This window comes from Echeneis naucrates, chromosome 11 (assembly GCF_900963305.1).
Source record: "Echeneis naucrates chromosome 11, fEcheNa1.1, whole genome shotgun sequence".
Lineage (NCBI taxonomy): Eukaryota > Metazoa > Chordata > Actinopteri > Carangiformes > Echeneidae > Echeneis > Echeneis naucrates.
Genome location: NC_042521.1, coordinates 2,153,762 through 2,178,605, shown reverse-complemented (window position 1 = coordinate 2,178,605; position 24,844 = coordinate 2,153,762). Strand labels below are relative to the sequence as shown.

The 24,844-nt window shown below is 43.1% G+C and overlaps 1 protein-coding gene across 7 annotated transcripts in view; it reads right to left on the bottom strand.

Moving 5' to 3' along the window:
• Positions 1–8,140, bottom strand: part of col11a2 (collagen, type XI, alpha 2) — a 37,340-nt gene extending 29,200 nt beyond the window's left edge. For 6 of the 7 annotated variants that reach the window (XM_029513940.1, XM_029513943.1, XM_029513945.1 and 3 more), the window contains exons 1-2: positions 8,049–8,140; positions 7,059–7,207 (exon numbers count right to left, since the gene is read on the bottom strand). In XM_029513940.1, the coding sequence (XP_029369800.1) occupies positions 7,059–7,207; positions 8,049–8,062 (163 nt within the window). In that variant the 5' untranslated portion in view covers positions 8,063–8,140. Of the gene's footprint in view, positions 1–7,058; positions 7,208–7,327; positions 7,548–8,048 lie in introns of those variants that run through there. The other variant, XM_029513942.1, reaches the window with a different exon arrangement.
• Positions 8,141–24,844: the final 16,704 nt, after the last annotated feature.

Genomic DNA, 24,844 nt, shown 5'->3' with positions numbered 1-24,844 from the left:
CAGGCAGAGAAAAGTGTCCCGATACACCCGTGAGACGAAGAGTGGCACATACGAAGCTCGACATGGTAAGAAAACAGACCGCTGCAGGGCACAAACTGCCTTTATTCAGCCTCTCCCTGCTCCTTCAGCCCTTCTTGCCATAAGCGCTCACAGATGCCTGCGGCCTTTTGATTAAACGTGGCCTATTACGCTGGTGTCATTAAGACAGGAAACAGCTCTCTGACACACAAGGTTACAGATTACAGTAGTCTATACAGTCCCTCCGAAGTCCAGAGCAAAGACCATTTCCCTCAGACTGACTCTGCTGATGATTGTAAAGTTGGGAGCTGCTCATATTAATTCCTTTTTTCTTTATCCACCATAGAGACAGCTGTGACTGAAACCTACATTTCTTACATTGATATCTGTTCCATCATGAGTCAGTATGCATGTAAGGTAGAAGTGCTAGATGAGCTATAAGTACCTGACCACCTCGGAAAAAATGAACTGAACTCCTTACTGCTGGAGACAGGGACTGTCAGATATCTATCCATATCTAAGTAAAGTGGAGGTTTTTCAGTGCTTCGAAGGAATCACTGAAGCTGAATAATATCCCAGTATACGTCTGCTGCTCACTGAAATCTTTACGTCTCCATTCAGAAACATAATCAAAGTGACTTGATTTACTAAAGCTCCGGTTGTTTAATCCTTCAGTTGATGTCACACATGCAGTCTTTAAAAACTGCCCTGTGTGCTGTATAATGGAGCCCTGTACTGAGGTACGGATCTTTTTTTTTTTTTTTTTTTTCCCAACAGGTGCCCCAGGACTGAAACAATCCTGTCACTGTTACAGTCGGACCCACTCAGTCCCACAGAACCACAACTGACCAAACAGCCAGACCACCGGCTTATTACAGCCTGATAGAAAACACATGTGATAGTCACACTGTAAATGATGTGTTGGATCGGGTTAGTTCACCAGAGAGGCCACCAGGTGGCGCTACAGGCAGATTTAATTCACTGCTGACTGTTAAGAGAGTAAGGTCAAAGTCTGTTGAAGGGCTGGAGACACACAACGCTGCACACACACATATATACAGCTGCTGACATGTACACACACAGGCTCTGAGGGGTTGAACATAAATAATGAGTATGTTTCCTAAACCAGTTAATATGAAGCCAGCTTTCCTGCCCAACTCTCAGTGAAGGAGTTCAGCCTGTTGTGTCTCTCATTAAACAAACCAAAAAGATCATTAATGACACAATCAGAGCTGCAACTGATGATTATTTGTTCATTATTAATTCATCTGATGATTTTTTTTTATTTTTATTCGCTGCTGTGAGCCGTTTAAGTCCTGAGTCGTACCATTACTGCACACAAAGGGGTGACAACTGTTTCACACTCTCTGCAAATTATTCTGTGTCTTTGTGTGTGTGTGTGTGTGTCCTGTGCCCTTCTGGTACAGCTGTGTAAAATACCAGACAAACACTCCAGCTGACACATTGACCCCTCACCTCTCACCTTTACACAACGACCCTGTTGTTAGACACACGGTTTAAGAGGGATGTGCAATATTGACTGTGGAACACACACACACACACACACACACACACACACACAAACACACACACACACACACACACACACACACACAGACGCACAGGCGCACACACTCATTCCTTTGTATACCAATTCTGTCACAGTATTTTAGTCTTGTCATTTTTGTTGTTTTCTATAAATCACAAAAAGTCAAATATAAAACAAATGTCAAAACTTCATACCAAACCAAACGCTAAACTCAGTCAGCCGCTGCATGCCAGTCCACCCAGCTGACCACGCTGACCAGGACTACTGACTGCACGTTATAATTTCAGGCATGGAGCTCTGTAGTTATGACTTATTTATAATGCCTTGTGTAAACAGACAGAAAATCCATTATGTGTATAAGGTTAGCAGGATTTACATAATTCACACCACTTAATTTTTTTTTTTTTTTTTTTGAGGGGGGTTAGATTGATTTATATTTTGACGTTGAATCCAAAAAGGAAAAAGTGAAAAGGTGCAGATCTGTGTGGGATCATTTAATGACAGGCAGGTGATCCTTCAATCACAGATTTTACTAAAATCCATTAAATTTACAGATCAGAGTTATTGTGCAGCAATCTGAGTCCGAGCCTCGATGAGCATTTCAATATTTGACAGATATAGTTTAATTCAAAATCAACAACTCAAACATGGACTGATTACCAAAGAAAGGATTAGAGTTGGATGAATACAGGTTCAGCCCTGTCAATCAGTGGAGTGACAGTTACTAACATGATTATTCTCCTGAGGGGTGAAACAATCTCTGGAGTTTCAGCTGAAAACTTTAAATGTGTGATGTGACTCAGACTGCTCTTCAGTCACCCCCACACAGAGAATCTGACAGGAATCGGAAAAACAGGCCGCAGCCTTTGGATATAGTTAACTATTTCTTCAACAAACAAGAAAAAAAATGTTCCACCACCTCCTGCAGGAGGCACGGCTTTACTGAAACTCTCCATCCTTCGGTTTTAGTTTCTCATACCTGCTTATTTTAGAATGTTTTTGCCAATTTATTTTACAGTCAAGTTTGTCACTGCTGCTCAGTGCCAACATTTACTGTACTGCAGCCTTCTGTGGTATCTGAGTACCATTCCTGTAGATTAAGGGGTTACTGCCAGCATGTGTTCAAGTCCTCTGCTGGCCCCCAAGAGCCAATATTGGTCTGTGCTGCACAGACGCTGCCATATTGGGGCTTTGTGTGGTTCAGGGGCTGGAGGCCACAGTCTTAGTTTGGATCTGAGGGTGGATTACAGACACCACAGGGACCAGAAGGCAGCCACTGGCTCCCTGTAACCTGCTATCATACTGGACAGACAAGACAGCCGGCGAGGGCACAAATTAGAAACCCGTCCTCAGCTCATTGATACAATCTGTGCTGAAAGATAAGAGCTGACAGTTCAGCTCCGGATGCATTGATCTTAAAATAACCCAAAACAAAATGACATATTACAAAATCTACACATTACTTACAGTAAAACAGAAAAAAAAAACAAGAGTTACTGTCAGTTCTTTAGGTTCAACAATATGAAGAAGAGACTGAGGACACTGATAGATAAAGTCATGCATCTTTGTGGAGGTTTCTAAATTTTACATGACAAATTACAGCTTTTCCTTCTGAAATGGCCACTTCTGCTACAGGCTGACCAAAGGTGTTGAACAAAATTTATACCTCCAAGCTGAATCTGAATACCTGCTTTATATCAGAGTCTAGCCGTGCAGGTGTCAAGTCAGACTTATAATAAAGAGAGGACGAACTCCAGTCGGCCACAAGTGCACAATAATCATCATCAGTGTCTATATTGACAGCTTTTCACTGTGGAAATCCCCCGCACCTCCAGTCCACACCTTTATAGCTGTAATCTACCTGTGAAAACATGTGTGAGGAGATTGTGGGTAAAGAGCGCTCCTTTGGGGGGGCTTATCTCACCCCCAGGCTATAAGCCACACTCTCCCTCTAACTCTCTAACTCTCCCCAGTTAGAAAGAAACCCCTCAGTACATCTGGGTGGTGGGAGACGCTAAATCACATGGAGGATAATTATGTTGGTAAAGTTCATGCTGAAATGCCAACAATGCATTTTTTTTCTTTTGCATTTGGGATTTAAATGATATTTAAAATTCATAAGGCATGCAGTAACTTGGCTATTTCCTCCTTATTGAAGTGTGGTGGCCATGTTTTTTCTTTTCCTGATGAAATTTGATGGAAAAGTTACCTGAATTAAATTACTTTTCCCATTTTAAACTCGGATTTGTTTTCTAACACATGACACCAAAGGGAAACTTTTCCACACTTCCCAGTTTAAGCTCCCACCCGTTAAAACCACCTTCAAATGGAAAGACAGTGCTGTTGTCTGGAAAAGAAATATACATTAACATTGCATGTTTCTCAGCGAGGCTCCACTCCCTCCTACACCGATTTCCTCGAAGCAGTGAAATAACAGTGACTAGGAATAGACTTCCATACAGGCAGCCTTTCATTATGAAGCTGGCACACTCTCCTACTGTCCTTTTACGTCTTCTGCTAAAACAGAACGCCTCGGAGGATCGACGCCTTACTGTCCACAAACCACAAAATCATCACCTATGAAACCGAGCAAGAAACAGGAGCTATCTTCTGCTTTCTCTGTGCGCTGAAATCTGCAGAGCTGCTGCGGTTTGGTCTGAGAAAAGCTTTTTACAAGTTCACAGTTTGAGGGGATGTCATGGTTTGGAGCTGGGGCCTTTAAGTGTTGGCTCTAAGTGTAAGGCAGATTTGACATATATGTGTTTTTTTATTCTTCCAACCACTGTCTGGGCCTTATCTGTCTGCAAAAGGAGTTTTTATGAGGATGGTTGAGGCCACCAAGAGAGACGATGAGGGTGTTGGCCACACAGTTACAGTCGCAGAGAAAAAATACACATTCAACACAGAGATGTGTTGAATTTGTGAATAAAATCTCTAATTAATTTAAATTCCAATTAAAACAAATCCTCAGTAATTGGGGTGGAAAGCTGTCAAAGTGTTTCCATATCGGGTTTCCCACTTAGTGCTCAGTAAACTGGGGGGCAATGATAAAATGCTGAAAGGTATGAAGGAAAAAGCAGATCTGTGAGCAGCCTGTGCTCCCAGGGTGCATTTCACCTCCAAAGTAGCAATCTTACATCACACATGGTCAGGTTTAGGGCTGCACAGAGGCTGAGGTTTGTCCACCCTGGCAGAGGAGGTGGAATTTGAAAGCAGGAGGAGAATAAGTGTGTGTGTGTGTGAACGACACACAGGACGACACTTGCTCCTACACAACACACTCTGGACAGCATGGCTGCAATGCTGAACAACAAGGTGTACACGAATAAAAGCTGAAAGTAAAGAAGGCAGAGCCACAATGGAGGAATGAGCTCTGTTCACCGGGACGGTGAAAGGAGGTTGGGGAACATCCATGTCCTCTGATTTTTCTCCTGCTTTGAACAGAACTCTTCTTTCATGCCTGTCTGCTCTCCGGCTGACGGCTGTCAGGGAAGAGAGGAAGCTAAAGATCCTGACCACTCTGCTGTCTAAATCGGTCTTTCACTGCCTGGGTGGGGCGCTCTTATAATTTGCGCTAACATCTGCTGCTGCTGCTGCGCCACCGCACTGCGCGCACGCACATGAACGCGCAGCGCACCGGGAGCGCAGGAAAAAGAGCGTGCCATTTGCGTCACCGTGAAACGGTCACGTGGTCAGTGATTACAAAAAAAAAACTTTCTCTACAGGTAGCAGCTCCTTCAGCATCCTTTCAGACGAGGACAGCCGCCGCACACAGAGGCGCATTCACACCGATGGGGCACAAACCTCCACACCCCGAACTGGGAAAAACATCCACAGAGGCGAACATACACAAACACACCAAACACACACACGGACACACTAAACGCTTTCACTCCCAAAGCCCTGCGCAGAGGTGCTGCTCCGCATAATAACCTATTCATAAAAAGCAAAAAATGTCCGAGGGCTTCCGCCTCCAAAATACACACGGGAGAAGACGGGAAGGTGCAATCGCCTCTTGCGATCTGAAATTGGAAACGGGGCCAAAGAATACACTGGAGGGGGGTGGCGGGGTGGAGGGGGGGGGCAGTTTATGTTACAAAAGCCCTCTTGGTGCTTAAACTGCACCAACTGTCCCTGCAAGCCATCCAAATGAAGAATAAAGAGGCATTGATGCATCTGTCCACTGAAACCTCTGCAGCACGTTTACCTCTAAAAAATAAAAAATGTAACAGTCAGCCAAATAATGAGCAGAAATACAAGTATGTCCAAATATGTTCTGCTTTAAAAAGTCAATTCATCCCAGAAGAGATGCAGATATTTCAACTTCACAGGGAAGCACACGTCGCTTGTTTTAGCAGAAAGCTGTTCGGTCAGATCTGAGCTGGATTCAGGTGAATCAATAGATTCTCTGTTACAAGAATCCGGAGACGTCAGGAAAAAGCTGCGCACACAGGTCATTCTTTAACAGCCCAGAGTCAGACAGCAGACTGAAAAATGAACACACACAACGTTGTGCTGTGCAGGTTTGGTGCAGAGATGCCAGAGGCAGAGCCGGCTGGCCCCACAAACACGACCTGCACCGACCCACAACATCTTCACGGTGAGCACCATCTTATCCCATGACCCCCTCCGGGTGGAGGGGGTGGGGGGAGGGGGGCAGTCAGAGGTAAAACGGGCACCTTCCTGTCAAAACTGAACGAAATCCACAACAATTTAATTAAATTAAAGTTTAGAGGAGGATAAAAAAAAATGACCAAAAAGCATCTGGATGCCTGAAATTTTTTCGCTCAGCTGCAAACCCTGAGTGAGGTGACACCTGTCAGCTGCTGCAAGCACTGAGAGGAGGAGATAGGAGGGAAAGAGTGGGGGAATTAACTTTTACTGGAAACCAAACAACGTTTTCTTTCCTTTTCCAGCAAAAAAAAAAAAGGAAGGAAAGGCCTCCATGAGGTGCCACCTCTGAGATAACCGAGCGTTACACCCATTATCGGACAGCCTGTTTCAGCTTTTCGATCAGAAAGCTGACTTTGTGTGGAGTCAGAGTGACACAACACAAACACCGCGGTGTCACAAAGTTAGTTTCATAGGAAATACAGCTGTCATATATGTGCTCCCTGACATTTATATCGTTCTGTCACACTCTTCGGGGAAAATCAGCACCACGAGGATGCTTTACGGGATTTGAGTGATCTAAGTGTAGAAAGCAGAGATACGTTTCTCAATATAACTAACAACAAAAACATATTTTCAAATTGTTGACAAACTGCTGTCGGAATTGGAGATTAAATATCGCTGCAGAAACTTACAGAAGCGCATCAGGTGCGCAGAAAGAGGATGAGGTGTGGGTGCTTTACGCACACGCTGTAAGAGTGGGATCATTTGAGGCAGAAAAACAAAAAAGGTGCTTGTTTCTATTAAAAGTCTCATAAAAAAAAAAGAAAAGAAAAATCACATTAGCCACCAAAACTATGAAGAAGAGGAAAGATCTTACCTGCCCGGACTGCGGTCGTTTGGCACACGGCGAGCGTCGCTGCAACCAAGGCGAGGGAGGAGAAGTCCAAGCGCCATGGTCTCCGTTTCTTCCGGAAGGGACAAGCTCCAATATCCATAGTGCTGCGGTAATTTGTCGGCCTGGTTGAGCTGTAAATGTAGGATATGGTGGAAGTTATCCTCTCACAGAAAGCCAGCCGACGAGAGGGACCCGACTGAGCCTTCTGCGAGGAAACGCACAAAAAGGCACGCCTCTGGAGACGTCCCTACCTCTGTCCCGGACTCTCCTTAATGGGTCACCTTTGTCGGTCTATGTTCATGCACAAACCCGACACACTAAAAGGGGTTCGGGGTAAATAAATGTCTTTTATTTTAACGTTTAACCCCTTAGTGCTAAAGCCCCATTGAGTCAGATTGGGAGAGTACCCAAAGTGGAGAGAGCAGCAGAGAGAGACCTGGAATCACGCTCTCTCTCTCTCCCTTCTCTCTCTTTCCCTCTACTCTTCTTTACTTTCTCCCACGAAGAGTGGGTATGTGTGTGTGCGTGTGTGTGTGTGTGTGTGTGTGGAGAGAGGGAGTGAATGGTAAAGGGGGGGGGAGAGAGAGGGCGTGCGTAATTGCGCGACGATCGACGTTGTACGGGGGAGCGTCTGAGACTGCGACCTGAACCTTTATGAAGACAGGCCTTCACACACTCACACACACACACACACACACACACACACACACACACACACACACAATGGCGTCTTTCTTTGCGGCTCTAAGTGGTGTGATGTTGCTCACTTGAGGCTCCGCATTCAGTGAAAACCGTCCTCAGTCTGTCTGATTCTCCCTGAAACATCCAGAGTCCGACGGTCCCGTCACCTTTTGTCTTCTCTTTGTATTTATAAAGTTCATAAACATTCAGGTAGATTTTACATCAGACAGCAGGACCTGCAGGGAGCTGGGCGTCCTGACAGCCAATCAGCTTCCTGTCCGCACTACTCACCACGCCCCCTTCATCCAGGTCCCCGCAGCGCTCCTCCGGCTCTGATTGGTCAGTTCCCCACGGCCTTGTCTTGTAGCATCAGCTCAGGTGCACTGGAAGAGAGCGGGAAAAAGATGAGCACAAATCCTGAGTCACTTTGTTGTGTGTGTGTGTGTGTGTGTGTGTGTGTGTGAAGTTGAGCTTGCAAATAGTTTGTCTTGACTTTATACTAAAAACTCAGTGATCCTTTGTGTTCCATGATGTTTTATTCTGCCCTTAAACAGCATGTTCAGGTGTTCAGGTCCCAGAGTGCTCATGACAGGAACCAAGAGAAGAAGAGCGTTTTAGAGACTTAAAGAACCAACACTGATGATGAACTGGTGTTAGTGAGCCGAGGTAATATCCGAGAATCACTTGTATTCACACCAGATTGGCTGCTGCTCCTCCTGATCACCTGAGATCAGCTAAGTCCAGCACAGCCCAGGTACCATGAAGTCCTCCCCAAGATGATCCTGCTTATCTACTGTAGGTGAAGCTACAAGTCAAACTATATCCCAAACAAGTACTGTTGTTTTTAAACACATACGATCTGTCAGGTTTCCCTAATAATCTGTCATTTGGTAGAAGATGGTTAAATCACTGAGACATAATCATTAAACCGACTCCAGCAGTCATCTTTTCCTTTTGATCCATTCAAAAGCAGCTTTCATATCTCTGCCTATCGTAAAGACTCTTCAATGTATATTTCAAAGCCATTCCCCGTGGCCTGCCGTCTGCCTCGTAAATGCTTCTGCGCTCACGCAGCCCGTGGTTAGTCACTTTCTTTGAACGCAGAAAGCAATAATTACCTGTAATCACCCCTCGACGCTCTATACCTCTCGCTCTGTCTCTACCTTTCATTTGTCCCCCCTCATTTGTCTGAAACAGTGAGGGGGGAGGAGGGGACGGGGCTGTTGGCATTCTGTGGTATTTCCATGATAACTCCCTCTGCCGTCATTCTTCATCAGCAGCGAGAGACAACACTGCAAATACAGACAGGAGTAAAAGTTAACATTTCATTCCATTTACATCTTATTAAGTAAAAAGGATGACGAAACGGAGATCATCAGTGTGACACAGTGAAGGAAACAAACGTGTCACGACCACAATTCTGAAATTTTATTTAGCTGTTCTGTCATTTTTAACCTTAAAATGTCAGTATTTTTTATATTACTGGTACTATATTATCAGATTTCAATGAGCTAAGCGTGAGGTTCAAATGACTTCAAGAATATTTGTACAAAACAGACTTGCAACATCAGGAGTCAAACGGCGCGTTTGTCTCGTAGATCTACACGTGAGAGAAAAAATAAGAAATGAACATTTTCCTTGTTTCTTTCAGTTTACAGCTGAGTTTTTAATCAGTGTTCTCTTGTTTTGTGTGTCAAACCTTTCCCTTCTGGGCTGGGGTCTCCAGACACAACATTAGATTAGTGTAATTAACCATAAAATTAAAGGAAGTTTTATGAATGTAAACTAGTTTGGAAGCTGAAACACATCTTTTAAATGCATCATCAGCATCGTGACCAGAACGGGTTGAGATAAATCCTTCAGGCTATTTGTGCAGTCTGAGTCCAGGACCTCACCTACAGTGTAGATAAGAAGTGGCAGACTAAACACAAACAGCTTACAACTATCCATTTAAATCATCTGTGTCGCCGTGCAGACCCTGAAAATCTGGCAGGACAGACACTGTCCAGGAGTTAAGTCAGCTTTCACACTATAAACTATGACATCTGTGGATAATTTATTAACCTGGCAGGACACGTTAAAGATACACAGAAGAGACTGAGGACCTGACTGATCCTGCTCCATCAATAGTTTGTGATGATGTGTTTTCATTACTTACAGATGGAACTGATGGAGAATTAAGTCATCATATAAAAGCTGCTAATGGTCAAGTTTTTTTCATCCCTGAAGTTTATTGTCTGCACGTTATTTTGGATGAAATATGATGAAATGTCAAAGACGTTAAACGTTCACAATTTGTTGAAATGGAAGCTCTTCTACACTGGTTGAACTTTCATGCTCTATATACTCCCCAGGTTATTATTTCTGCCAGCAAATTCTCTGTGATTTTATTTTATTTTTTTAAATCTGTGGGCTGATTAAAAGACTCCGACCATCTCCTCCCTCACTACATCCATATGTCTAGCGGATGCTAAATTTCAGACATAGGAAAATATGGTTATGTACGATGGCCATGTTTAGGTTTTGTTCAGCAGCTGCTAAGAGAAGAAAATAGCACTGCTCTCCAAGAAACTACAGGGCTGAGGTTTGATGTATATAGAATGAGAAGGAGCGGCCAGCATGTGATCATCCTGTGAAACCATTAACTAAGCTGCTGCATGCAGCAATTATCCGTCAGGAGTCATATGGAGGCCTGAGACCTACGGCAGCCTTTATTGAGCAGCACAAGTTTCATGTTCTCAGATGTAGACCTGTTTGTTTAAACAGAAAAAATGAATGAAAAAGATATACATGCCTGAATGCTTCATTGGGAGTAATTCTCCTCCAGTTGTACTCTGTTGCCTCATGGAGGTCTTATTTTCACCGCAATGGTTCTCGTTCTAAATCAAAAAGTTCAGGAAGCGCTCCTACAGTGTGGTCGAATCCGGGTTTTCATCTTTGGCTTCCTGGACACACTGGATCAAGTGTTGTTTTTGAGGACAGGCTGTTTGGCTCTGGCCTCCTTGTGCTCTGAAAGTAGATGCCACAGGCTGTAAAAAGAGACACCCCAGGAGACATCTGTGGTATGTTTGTGCTAGAGTTTGTAATCACCTCTTCTGTTGTAATTCCACCGTCCATCATGGACATGACAGAAAAGATTGTAATCTCCGTTTCTGTTTTCTTCAGACTGTACTTACATGGAAGGCCTATAGGAGTTTAATTTCTTGTTTCTTCTTGTTCCTCTTGTTTAACTAATTTTAAAATATTCCTATGTATATCCTTTTCTTTTATGTACTTTTTTGTTGCCTTTCCATCATGAAGACCAAAAAGAATAATTTTAAGAGTTGCTTCTAGAATTTCATCACTGATTTGTGTTTACCATTCCAGTCTCACATCTCTCCATAGGTTTTGCATGGAAAAAGGATCATACATGGAAAGTTTAATACAGTAAATAATGAAAATAATAATGTACATGTGGAAACTGTGAAATATTAACCTTATTTTTCACTGTTCAGGGGCTGTATCAGTGTTGCTCCTCACCGTGGCTGTGTGTCGCTGACTCAAACAAGTTCACAACAACAGGTGGCTGCTTGGCATCAAACTGATTCTGTGGCTTGCTTCCACCTGCTTTGACCTGTTGTGGATCCCTGCAGGTGGGCTGCCTTGAAAAGGACTCAGGAAGCAACTCAACATCTGGATCTGAAGAGCGAACTGAAGGAAATATAAAAACAAAAAACAAGACACTGCAATGTTCGTTTTAAGTTACGTTTCTTTTCACGAACTGCTAAAATGTGGCTGTGCTTGATTTTGTACTCCCACATCTGCAGAACCTGGAGTTGTGGACAAATGAACAACTGCCACACATTCTCACACCCAAAATGACCGAGTACTGCGGTGTGACGCTAACCCTCACCTACAACCATCTGTGCCCCCTGCTTGTTGCAGATGACCAAGAGGCCGTCGCCTCACATCCTGTGTGGCTGTTCTTTTATATTTGCTTGGTAATTATAGTGAAATAAATTTGAGACAACTTTACCTGACAGATTTCCCTCATGACAGCAAAATGTGATTGTTACAATATAATTATATACATAGATTCACAAAAAACATTTTGATTCATCACTTCCTGTGTGCATTGCCATATTATATTGTCTGGTTTTATGGTGAGCGTGGCAGATGGAAGAATCTGCCTTTGTCCGGCACAATCTAAGTTTCCAGCCTGCTTTAACTAAATCCAGCACAAAGGGACCTTGCCTTAGCAAAAGTCCAATCCACACAACCTGCTGAGTATTCACATTATACAGGTACCACAAATTCCAAACAATAGGAGTTGCACATGTGCCCAAACCAGCAGAATGACTTCATCATCTTCAATGAGATTTATTTCTCATCCCAGTGACCACTTCACAAAAGAGGTGAAGTTCCTAAAATTATGTGATGGGCTGACGTTAGCCCCACACCAAAAGACAGGTGGTGTTACTTGTGTAATCCAGGAGAACCCTCCAATTACACATTTCAGTAGTGTTAGATATATTTGAATTAATACAGACTTATAATTTATTGAGCAGTAATTTCAGGGATATGAGAACCCAGAAACCACAAGGTTTCCTTGTGGAAACTCCATCAGACATGGCCACCCACCAAACTGACTCAGAGCCGTCTGACAGGACTGGATTCTGAACTGGCTGCAGTGTCACATGGTGACTAGTGCCCAGCTGATACAGCGGTTTGGTGTGGCAACATCTGGGTCAACGCAAGCAGGGGAGACCAGAACAGGAGTCTGCACAAGGATAGAGAGCATTAGCTCTTAGAGACACACTCAGCAAGTGCTTGTGGGTAGCTCTCTCTCTCTCTCTGCGCTATTTCCAAAAGAAGAACCTTGTAATTACAATAAAGCGACCATATTATATTGCTGACTTCCTTGAAAAGTCTGTATTTTACTGGGCAGGGCTGCAAACGCACACACACCCTGCTAGCCACAACACACTGAAATAGATCAGAGCAGGGGCTCGCCTGTTAGGAAACGGAGAAAGGGAGTGGACTGATACGCTCAGCAGTAACAGCGGGGTCATAGAGTGTGTGTCTGTGTGTGATTAATGCCCACTCTGCTGGGCCCAGGGAAGCTGCTGGAGGTGTGCAAAACCAGGTAAAAAAAAAAAATTAAATAAAGGAATCTACACAGAGAATGGGCCAGTGATTTTAAATATGCCCACCAAACACACCCAGCTAACCACACAGCTCGAAATAGGCAGCAGAGGAGGAGGGAGGACAAGGGGTGATCAAGGGGCAGAGCGAGGGTGGAGGGGCTGGACCCCTCCCTCTGCAAGGATACACAGAGGTGGGTGTGTTCTTCTGTGTGGGGTGAGTGTTCACAAGCTCTGACATTTGCGTGCAAACTGATGTCTAACTGTGTGTGTGTGTGTGTGTGAGCAGGAGATATATATGAGAACACAGTGTTTTTTCAAAGTAAAGCAGTCTGTTGATATCTGATCTACTAAACCAAGAAAAAAAAGGTTCAGTGTCATTCTCAGCATTTCTCTTTTGTTCGTGTGTTTCATTACTGACATTCAACGCTTGTTGGGAGTTTCAAAGGCTGGTTCTGACATTAAATATAGCAAAGAGGCAAACTCTGAGATTTCCTCAATTTAGGACAATTGTTCACTGTTAGAGAGCAATTTTCCAAGATGGTACATAATGGATGTAATAATAAAAGGCAATTAGAGGAACTGGTGGAATAGCATGAACCTCAAAGAAGAAAAGCTCTCACAGTGAAATTCAAACTTCAAGCATATACAGCACACAATTTATATTTCATATGAAATATTGTCATTTTTCAAATAAATTCAAACATCACTGTGTGAAGCAGTAGCAGGGAAGATCATATCTAAAATACTGAACAGTGTGCTGACAGGTAATGGTAATTCATTTTTTCACTCAAAAATGCTGGTGACTGTAAGCCTGAAATAACCTCATGTGATTCCAATCTTAAATACCAAAAGCCTTAAAATGAAACACAGCCAGAGATGGAGAAGACCGATAGGACGTGCATGAAGGTTTGAGGAAACTGCTGCCTGAGAGGGAATGTGAGGGCCGTGGAAAGGTACAGGCCAAAAAATAAAAAAAATATAGGAATGAATAGAGAGGGAGAGGACCAGGAGGGTGGCAGAAAGGTGGTGGTGGTGCTGGGGGGGGGGCACATAGGCATGGAGGGAATGAATGAGGGCCATTGATAAAGAAAGAGAGCGGACGGAGGTGAAGGGAGGGAGAAAGAGACGGAGAAAGCAAGAGGGAGGGAGGAGGCATCAAAAGGTATTTACACGGAAAAAAAAAAAAAAAAGCCTGAGGTGGGGAGGGAAAAGGTGGAAGGAGGGAAGGAGGGAAGGAGGGAAGGACACATCTCCAACTGACCTACTGACTAAAATATCCTAAAGAGGGTGGCGACTTTGACACAGCAGCAAATTTGTGTCTTTAGAGTCGCCAGTTTTTCCACAAATGAAGTCACCTCTGTGGCTGTCAGCGCTGCACACAGTGGCCTACAGTGAAGTGTTGAGCCGGGCTTCCCTGAGAATGACAGCAGTGCACAGGCGCCACTGAAGCTCCTGCGAAAAGAACAACATTCCCGGTTATATTCTTCCAATGACGGGTGACTTCTGGGGTTGAATTTGTGGTCAGTCATTTATAGCATGAAAAAACTCAACCTGTGTCCTCCAACATTGGTCCCTAATTTAGGATGACAGTGGAGGCAAGAAATTCTCTAAAATTCACGTCAGTTTCTGTTTCCTTTTCATGGAATATTAAAAAATAATAAATAAATCTGAGGACACTTGGTTGAATTCTCTGGGAAGAAGAGATTTGGCCCGTTTATGTCTGTAAATTATGCACGCGTGTAAATCTGAGTTGAACTGCAGAGATCCAAAAGGCCAAAACTGATGTCAAGTAACAACAGCGTGTCAAGCTGAAGCAAAGGAAGCATTCTGATAGAAACCGAAGCAGTAACAATCGTATTCTACCTCATCAGTGCAAAAGTTCAGTAAAGACCTCTGTTTTAATTTAGATTCTGAATCCCGTGAGTGAAAACCATCGGGAAAAATTAGCAACTTGACCAGAAACACAACTTGGTGTGTTTAACACACCCTTCATCACGAGCTGCAGTTTCCTGTGAGAAAAAAAAAAAACACTCTCCAAAGCCTTTTCACATTAAGGAAACACTCTTCACCAACTTGACCATTTCTAGAAAGACGAGTCAGAATGGGGAGAGAAAAAAAAAAAAAGTCTGTCTTGTGGCTCCTTTTCATTGTGAAGGATGAAAGTGGAGACGGGTCAAGTATGTGAAGCATTAAAAGTATTCGGCTGGTTCAACGCTGAAGGGACAGAGGGGCAACAGAGCCGGAGGTCAGGTGGGTCGTCTTCCCATTAGAGTGACACCTTGCTGTACCTGGCCCAGCTGACCGTTACAAAGAGCTGTGGAGGATCTGGAGGAGCAGCCCGGAGCGCTCCGGCTATTTTCACACCAGCTGTTGTCTCAGCGCTGCTTTTGGACTGACGGACTGGTTATACAGCAGCAATAAAAACCAAAAGATATTCTGCATCACATTTACTTCAATAAAATATGTGAATATGAAAAAATGTATTTTAAGAGATGACCTTTGGGATGACCTTAGGTAGATGTCATTTTTTCTGTGTGCCTACTTTCTATACAGACAGTATTGAATGTCGTCCTGCAGATTCTTGAAAATAAATTTCTCGTCTCTTATCCCATTTGTCCTGAACAGAAAACCTAAAAGCTGCTTCCACAGGTCTGTGAAGGTTCAGTTTCCCTCTGACAGAGCCCGCTGACAGAAGGACTCCTCAGCCGGCCGAGGTCGCTGAGGAATGCACCAGGAGAGAGGGAGGGAATGTACCACAGGGGTGTTGAGGAAGGGGGTGGGGTGGCAGCGGAGGAAACACAGAGGGGGGAAACAGAGGGGTCTTTTGTGAGACAGGAAGCTGCTGAGACCGGGACCCTCTGGGTACAGTAGTGGAGCAGAGAGAAGCTTGGGATATGAAAAAGATGTGACTGAAGGGATGAAGACGAAGCTCACTGATGAGGGAGGAGAGCTCAGTGAGCGAGGGTGATGACGGAGAAGACACCTGTGGAAGAAAGAAGGCTGAGATACAGAACAAGAAGCCGGCTGAAGGATATGAGTGATGAATGGTGTAGAACTGAAGGATTAGACTGACTACCCACAAGTTTACATGAAATCTGTATGTCTGGAGCTAAAAATGCTCAGTACATTTACCGGTGTCACACCTGGTCTAAAAACTGTGGCCCACTGAGATAAAGTTCACAGTCTGTGTTTCATTCATGTGCAGTAGCTCGTGGTCGTGGTGCACATCCTCACAACAAAATCAAATCCAAATGTGAAATTTACTCAAGAAGAAGAGCTGCTGTACTTATTCTAAAAGATGAATTGTAGAGGGGAGGATAACGGCAAAAAAAAAAATAAAATAAAATAAATCACAGTGTCCATTTTTTTTTTTTACAGCTCAAGCAGTGTTTGTTCTCCAAAAGACTAAAAGGCACTCTAAGACTCGGATGATAAAGCTGACATCAAGACTCTTCTTGGTGGGGGGCTGGTATATAAAATTATAGTGAGGTATAACACTGACTTGCTCCTGACCTCAGGAGGAGAAGAAAAGATGAGAAAACGGTTCAAAAGATCTGGCAGTGAAGACGTGAAGAAAGGGATGAGACCAAGATGGGCCCGGAGTGGCTGTAGGATTCAGCCATCACAGGGAGGAAGGCACCAAAGATCAAAAGAAGACAAACAAATGATTGGTTTCCCAAAACAAGAGACTGAACATGCAGAACATGCAGAGAGAATCTGCACAGAGGCGCAACAGCCGGCTAATGAGGTCAGGGAAAACCAGCAGTAAAAACAATCTGAGCTGTTGTGACCATGAGCTCATTCCAGCTTTTCATCTTCTGCCGTCAGTGTTGTCTCATCTGGGCCATTAGCCTACTGCACGGACAAAACATGCACACACCAAAGGCGGCAGGAATAAAGACGTGATGCAGCAGAATGAAAACACTACCCTCCCTCTTCCGTTTTCTGTCCTCCCATCGGCCACTTTCCCTTCGCTGACACGTCCGTCCCTCTCACGTTCCCTGCTGGCATCCAGACAGGAGCTCGTTAATCCTCCCACACACGCTCGGCCCGCCACTCTTGTCCTGACGGGGAAATTAAAAAGGTGGCACTTCACAGGAATCTTACTAGTAAGAATGTTTCACCCTTTCTATTGACACGCCAACACGCAAGATGTGTAGAAACTATAATACAAGTAGGATGAAAAGCCTGAAAAACCTTTCCAATCTGAACTGTGGATTTATGTAACTATAATTACAAATACACACGGAGAAAAGATCCCATCTGAAATAGCCTCATATATAATCAAATAATACATACAAATAATAAATAAATAATTTAATGATAAATAAATAAACGTAGCTGAATCAGGAACAGAAAACGTGCTGTGACAGTGACACCACAATGAATCTATTCTTTCAGTAAATATTTCAGTCTAACATATTTTTATCTGCCATGTTGCCTGGATTAGAAACCAAGACCAACCGCCCTCAGATGTAGAATTACATACTTTACGTGGGACCCGTTCTCAGTTTCACCCAGATTTAGCTCTGCTCAGGAGACACTCTCAGTCATCTAAGTGTACCCTGGCACAGATTTGGTCTGTATATGCCCAAAGCCCAGCTTGTCATTACAGCTGAAAGAACACGGGGACGGTGGTTGACCAGTAATTTTTTCTTTGCTAAATGTTGTCACTGGTCATTCTAGTGTTTGGACCTTGTTGACAAAGTTGACAAATTCTGGCTAAAATTCCACACCAATAGCCGTTTCCACTATTTACTGTCCCTCATCACATGTGATTCTTTCATCTTGAACAAACAAAAAATAATTTTAGTTATCGCAGTAAACATGTCAACCTGCCAACAGAGGACAGTTTAACATAAGCAACATTTCTGGCATAAATACTTTATTCCCAATATTTATCATCATCCATCCGGCTCAACAGAGCAGAAAAGATCTGTTATGCTACAGCTAGAAAATGAAGTACTTGCCACAAGGAGGAGAAGAGGACTACAACTTAAATGTGTGTGTTTGGAACCGACTTTAAACGGTACAATAAATAAACGTTCTCTTCTGCACAGGCCAGGAAAATTATGCAACCCTGAAGTTCAGAGGGGGATTATAGTATTTATTTTACTGTGTAGTTCTACTTGAGAAAACAGCGGGCAGCAAACACCTGACGTCTTGCCCTGCTGTTTGGTATGTGGCCTGTCCAGAGAGTACACAAGCTCAATAAAGCTCTGTCCTCCTCAGAGGTGTGTGTGTGTGTGTGTGCATGAAGGCAATGTGTGGGGTATTTCTACCACCACAGATCTACCAAGTCATTGCTGGCAAGTCACTTCAAACACCTTCAGAGCACAGCAATTACATTTACCTAGTGAAAATAGACATTTGTGAGGAATTAAGAGGAATTCGACCTCTGGAATCAAAGGTGTCTTTCTGCAGCACTCACCCTCACATACTGGAGGGGAGGGTGAGAAACAGTCCGGAGGAAGGGAGGAAGGGAGGGAGACCGAGACTTAGAGCCAGAAGGAGACTGGGGAGAGAGGTGGGCAGGAAAGATCCTGTGAGAGAAACTGAAGAGCTGAAACAGAGGCTGAAGGAAGAGAAAGGTAGGAAGTAAAGGTGACGAGGGGAGAGTGAGGCAGAAAGAGAGCTGGAAAAAAAAGTGGGGATGTTTAACTTTTCAAGACGCTAAAGGAACTGGGAAAGTTATGAAGCCAGACAGACTGTAGCGCTTCCATCTGGAGGGAATCTTATTTAATGTGACACTTTCTGGACTCATCCTACTTAAAAACGTATCACTGAGTTGACAACCATTTCCTGATTCGTAGGAGCCAACTTACTGTCAAGCACTACAAGCTGAGATGTAATAGAGTCTTCTCTAAATGTGATGCTGCTGACATGGTTTTAATCTAGTCCAGAACAGAGATCTCTTTGTGCCCGCTCCCTCTGCTGGCAGCTGTTGGTTATACAGGTGCAGCTTCCACAGTGGCACACTTGGCTCAGCCATCTGCAACATGGAAAGTGATGCTTAGCCTCCATCTCGTCTGTCTCATCCTACTTAGTTCGACTCACACACACATTTTTACCACAACCCGAGCAAAGAGTGTGAATAATCCCAAAAATTAAAAAGGCCACTCGTGGGGATTTATGACAAGAGCAACCAAATATCAATCTTCCCAAAAAACAAACAAAAAACCCAAAACAATACTGTAACTACTGTTTGGCCTAAAGTAAATGCCATTGTCTTTCTGGTGGAAACAAGAAAACCAATTCAAAGTGCAATGAATCACTGCACCGCAGTTTCTACACAGGCATAAAATGAATTCCCTGCTGTGGAATAAAAACTTTGTTTTCGTCATAGCTGCCAGCAAAAAAAAAAAAAAAAAAAAAAAAAAAAAAGCTGCATTAAGATCTACCCTAATCTTCTACAACTGCAGCTGAACCCTTTAATAACCTGGGTTAGGAGAAAGCGCAGCACAAGCCCAACTGGCTGTCAAATAACCTAAAAATACAGAACCAAGATAAGTGAGTGGATTTTTCCTTAGGAACTGACGTTTTCTGGATCATTTCAGTGCACAAAGATCTGAAAATAATTTAGCCACGAGGAAGAGGAGTTACTCAGGATTGCTCTCTGGACAGATTTATGGGAGGTGGGATGAGATGTGAGCAGCCCCTGCCTACATGGCATGTAAGTGCATAATTTCTTAACATTTAAATGTGGCAGAGGGAACAGAGCCACCAGTGCAGAGTGAGATTTACCAATTTCAGCACCAGGCAGATCAAATCTATGAAAGAGGAGCAGAGGGGTCGGACCACGGCTGTAGGAAGTTGGATGAGGACAAGAGGTCAGTGCTCCCTCTAGAGTTTGAACGGTGGGAATGCGGTGCCAGCGGTCAGCCGGGGCCCTGAGGTCCTGCTGGACTGAGGAGCGTACCATCATCCCTCCAGGACAGAGTGGCAGCCGAGCTGGGACGTTCCATTTCATGGAGACGGAGAGGGAGTCGCTGTTTTATGGGGATCCTAAAGGAAATGAGAAAACTTTGGTAATTTTTAACCTACAGTGTCTTTAGAGACTTTAACTACTGTAATAAAAAAAAATATTCACATCCTTTACATCTTGCAACATTTGATCTGGAACAACTGTTTATTAATAACAATAAAAATATAAAGTGTTTATCATTTTAAATGTGAACAAATGAAAAACACATGATTTACATTATTAAAACCTTTACTCGGACATGATACAACAAACAGAAACAAGATTCAGAATTAATGACTGAAAAAATTATTCATATTTTTTTTCCTCTTTCAATCCCCAAAGCACACAATAAGTCAATCAGCTCCACATGTACAATGGAGTAGGATACAAACAGGACAAAGAACAGACACGAGAGAAAGAGACAAATTAAAAATGACAGATTCGGTTCTGATTTTACAGTTCTTGTATTTGTTTAATACTTTGTAATAAACAAAAGATGAAAAGCATATTGGAGAAGAGACAGGAAACAAGACAAAGAAACGGTGTGTGAACTTCAAAGGTGAAGAATAAACAAGTAAGGAAGATTCTAGATCTACTGGAAAATAGTTTTTTCAGTTTTACTTCTCAGTCGATAAATGAACACCTGATCCGAGTTCTGTAAGTCCCTGCCCTTCTTTTCATCCCTCCCTCCTGCTCTCCTTCGCTCGATGAGGTACCCGTCTCCATTCCTCCTCTTTAAGGAGATCCCTCCCATCCACTTCCTTCAGTGTGACCAGATCCAGCTCAGAGATGCTGGCCTGCAGGTTCTGCTCTTCGCTCGGTCTGTCTAAGAAGCTTTTACTGTCCTATCCAGCTACAGCCACAGTGAACACACGTCAGGTAGCTGACCCATCTGGAGAGCAGGTCTAGAGCTGGTCTAGGCTAACCTAGTCTAGTTATTTCTTTATTTGCATTTCACTCATATGCAGTTGACTGCGTCTTGGAAACCAAAATCAAAGATTTCCAGCTGGGGGGGGCCCTTTAAAAAGCACCAATGCACAGCTCGGTCACCCAGAGGGGGCCACACACTGGCCAGTCCTGCCCTCTCCACTCAAGCCGTCATTCCATTCCTATTGGGCCCCTCTTTAGTATGCACTGCACAGGCCGAGAGAGAGCGTACTGTTTAGTGTGCTGCACAAGAACCACAACATACATGACGAACAAGCACTGGGGACTGAGTGGGCCTGCGATTAAAAACAGCCACATCCGCTAACAGCTTGGCAGTGATACACAAACCTGTGAGGGTGGTGGTTTCAAAGCTGCATCATTGATCGTTATGGGATGGGCCAGGGGGCCTGTGTGAATCGGTAAAAGTGCCCCACTGATATCTATGTGTATGCATTTCTGCTTCTGTCACAGCCTGCGATCAAAAAAAAAAAAAAGAAAGAAGGAAAAAAAAAAAAAGCATATTTAATCTGTCTTTGTTTTCAAAAAGCGAATCATTTAAAAATGTAACAAAGGTGGCGACAACAATACTGCTACACAGTTTAAAGGTCACAGCACGCGTCTGCCTTGAGTGCACATGGTTGCAACGACAAACATTTTGTGGGCGGTGCGGTGCGGCCCATCAGTCGCCCGTGGCGATTTCAGACCGTCGCTGCTCTGCCGTCAAGTACAGTAAGCAAAGAGGGACACACGGCACTGAATCCCTTCCTTACAGCTTTCCAACGCTTATTCTGCTAAAAGCTTCACATCCTTTTCAAACAGTCCAAGAATCATAGTTTTATTTTGTGAGCCAGTCATTTTCACACCACACAAGTGAGTGAATAAGCATTTGAGTTCAAAAGTGAAGCAGTGGAAACGGAGCGATGTGAAGGACGGGAGGCAGCTGGGCTATGTTGATGAAGCATCAGGTCAACAGGCCGGTTAGCCCCCCCCCAGCTCAGCTCCTTTTCCTCATGCATCCTTTTATAACGCTGCTCAACAAATCAATGCAACAGTGTTCGGCACATCACAGCCGAAGCCACAGTATCTGCAGATTCCATAGATGTGTGAGCAAGAATCACACACTTTCCCCACAACAAAGGCAGAGGGGGGGAAAAAAAAAACAAAACTGAAACACACTGTTTTTCCAAACAGTCTGCCTGATCAGCAAAGCTTAAAGTAACCTTGCATACAGAACCTGCGCCAACCGGATACTGTTCCTAATCTAAACTCATAGTAAAATATAGAAATGTTAAAGCAAAACCAAAATGCATTGCTGTTACATGGAGGGATGAGAATTCAAAATACCTTCACTGCCAATTCATATCAACTCATGTAACAGACTACGCTGAGTTTATAAATGCCAGAAACACAATGTCAATGTGCATACAACTGTTTGAACCTATTACCACAATGACAATATACAAGTTGCATATTTTGGATTTTTGATGAATTATCAACAAGGATGGCATTTTCTCAGTCAACTGTTTAGGTATCTAGAATTTTAACGTCGACCTGCAGAGCCTCTAGCACGCGACTGATTGTGTAATCATTCCCATCCCCGACTACAAACATGATGCAGTAGCAGCAAGCTTAAACATTCGAAAGAGGAAGCTCTAAAAGTGAACTCCTGCACAGATAGTTGCTGAGATGTCAATCTAACCAAAGATGAGATTATTTACAAAAGCGTGTCTTGAGTACCCCTACTCTCTAAGAGAAAGGGGTTTGGGCTAAAACAGCTAGTTTTGGGTTGCACTCAAAAACTCAATTTCACTGAAGTCTCAAAACTCAGGCTGCTAGTATTAGCTCATCTGAATCAACTGAAGCCATAAAGCACTGAGACAGTATCGTAGCATGTACAGTACAAGAATTGTAGTAGACCAGGAGGCTCAAGCACCAGCGTGATACACTTTCCTCTGCAATGAAATGAACTGAGTTGGCTGCATGTCTGCAGACAGAGGAAAATGAAACAATACCAAGGTTAGACCAACATACTGATGTGTTACACAAAACCACCTGTCTTACAGGTCATCGAGCTGCCAGCCTCCAAGTCCACATTACATGGGATCCTCTCTGACTACAACTTTTTGGACTCTCTGCAGGGCAGGAAGCTCATTGCTCTTTTCAGTCAAAGAGGCTGGTGGCCCTCGAAATTCAACAGCCATGTTGGTTTCCTCCTCCAGCCTAAATGCTCTCTGAAATACAAAAGGCGTTGGCTGCTTCTAACGGAGCACAAAGACTCATCAGCTACAGCCAAAATGTATGATCAGCTGGTGTTCATATTCTATATTTGGATTTTACCAAAAAGAAAATCTAAGAGGGAAACATCGGCCTACATGTTTAACAGAACAGGTCAAACAGTGGACAGCGGCTGTCTGATTTGTCTGCGTACTTGCATACTGTGTTTGCATTGATGTAAATGTGCAAATTTCAAACTAAAAGACCATAATTGTTATTTAGCACCTGGTAGAGGACAGCTGTACCTCTTCCCTGTAGAATGATACTGCACAATGTATGATTCTAATTTCTATTTGATGTGATGACGAATAAGGTGATTAAATACACCTCAGTGTCAACACTGTTTTTAAATACTTCATAAACAAAAATGGCATAAATCTTTGTGTACCCCAGTATTGCTCCTTATGGAGAATGTGTGTATGTGACAGTTTAATCTTTAGTTTATTTTACATTTCCTGATTTTGTGGTAGCTGCATTTGACCTCTCGGATGCTCGTATTCAAAGTTTCAATCGCAGAAAATGTCAAGTGCCGCTGTCAATGAAATCCAGCTAATCAGTTGCCAAGAAAAATGGGAGGAACTGGCAAAAAGTTGGTGCAAAAGCAGCAGTGAGGTGTGGTTTGGCCCTGGGCTCAGTAACTATTTCATGGTGACGTCATCACAGGGGAGGTTCATCCAACAGCAGGAAATAGAGCTTTTAAGTCTGTTGGAGCCACATTATTTCCCATCCACATTCATGTGAACAAGCTTTTGTTTCTGCATAACTCCTGTGTTGTTTTTTTTTTTATTTACATCTACTGTACAAAAGTCGCAAGCATTGAGCCAATACACACTGAATAAAGTTTCCAAAGCGGCAGGTAGTAGGTGTAGGATTTCCACTACCTAACACTATTTCATTATTGCATTACAGTAACAACACACAAGTGGTGATTTGCAATTCAAGCATCTGTTCATTATTTATCAGTATCCACAGCCGGGGACCTACCGATGAGTGGTGGGCTGCAGAGGGTCTGTATTACAGAGAAGTTAGACACTGATCAAGTGATTACCATGTGAAAGGAAATGTTGCATTATTGCCGTCAGCTCATTTCCTTATATTTACATTTTCAATCCGTTTCTTCAAAAAAAATAAAAAAATAAAAAAATCTGCCTTTTCCAGCTACTTTTAAAGAGAGGACAGTCAAAAGGTTTAACCATTTGACTGGTAGTTTAACAAAGGATAATAATCCAGTAAGTTCAATAACAAATCATCACATTTGATCCGAGAATGATGCAATAATGAGGAAACCCTACACATAGTACCTTCAAGGTTTCTGAGTAAAGATGGTCATTTCTAGAAAACAGGAACATTTACACAGTTACAACTCACAAAAGTGCATAAATGACCACCAGAAAAGGGAGGATTTGGGGGAACAGGAGATAAAAGAGACAAATGTTTTGTCTTGTGTGAAGCTGAATTTCCTGGGAGCTTCGAGTTGTTTGAAATGCCAACCAACTGCCAAAGTAGAGAAAAGGATAAAATCAATAAAAAAAAAACAAAAAAACAATTTCAAGTCATTCTTCTTGCCTTACAAAGCCCGCTGTGCGCATCAGGGTGGGAAGGACTAAGTTTATATGCTCAACAACAAAGTGCTCCCAGCCCCCTTTTCCTGGATTCAATGCCTTGGAAAAAGCTCTCATTTCATGAGTACAGTACTTCAAAATAGAAACTCAAACAAGTTTCAGCATGAATATATATATATATATATATTAAAAAAAAAAAAAAAAAAAAAAAAAAAAAAAAAAAGCATAAAATAT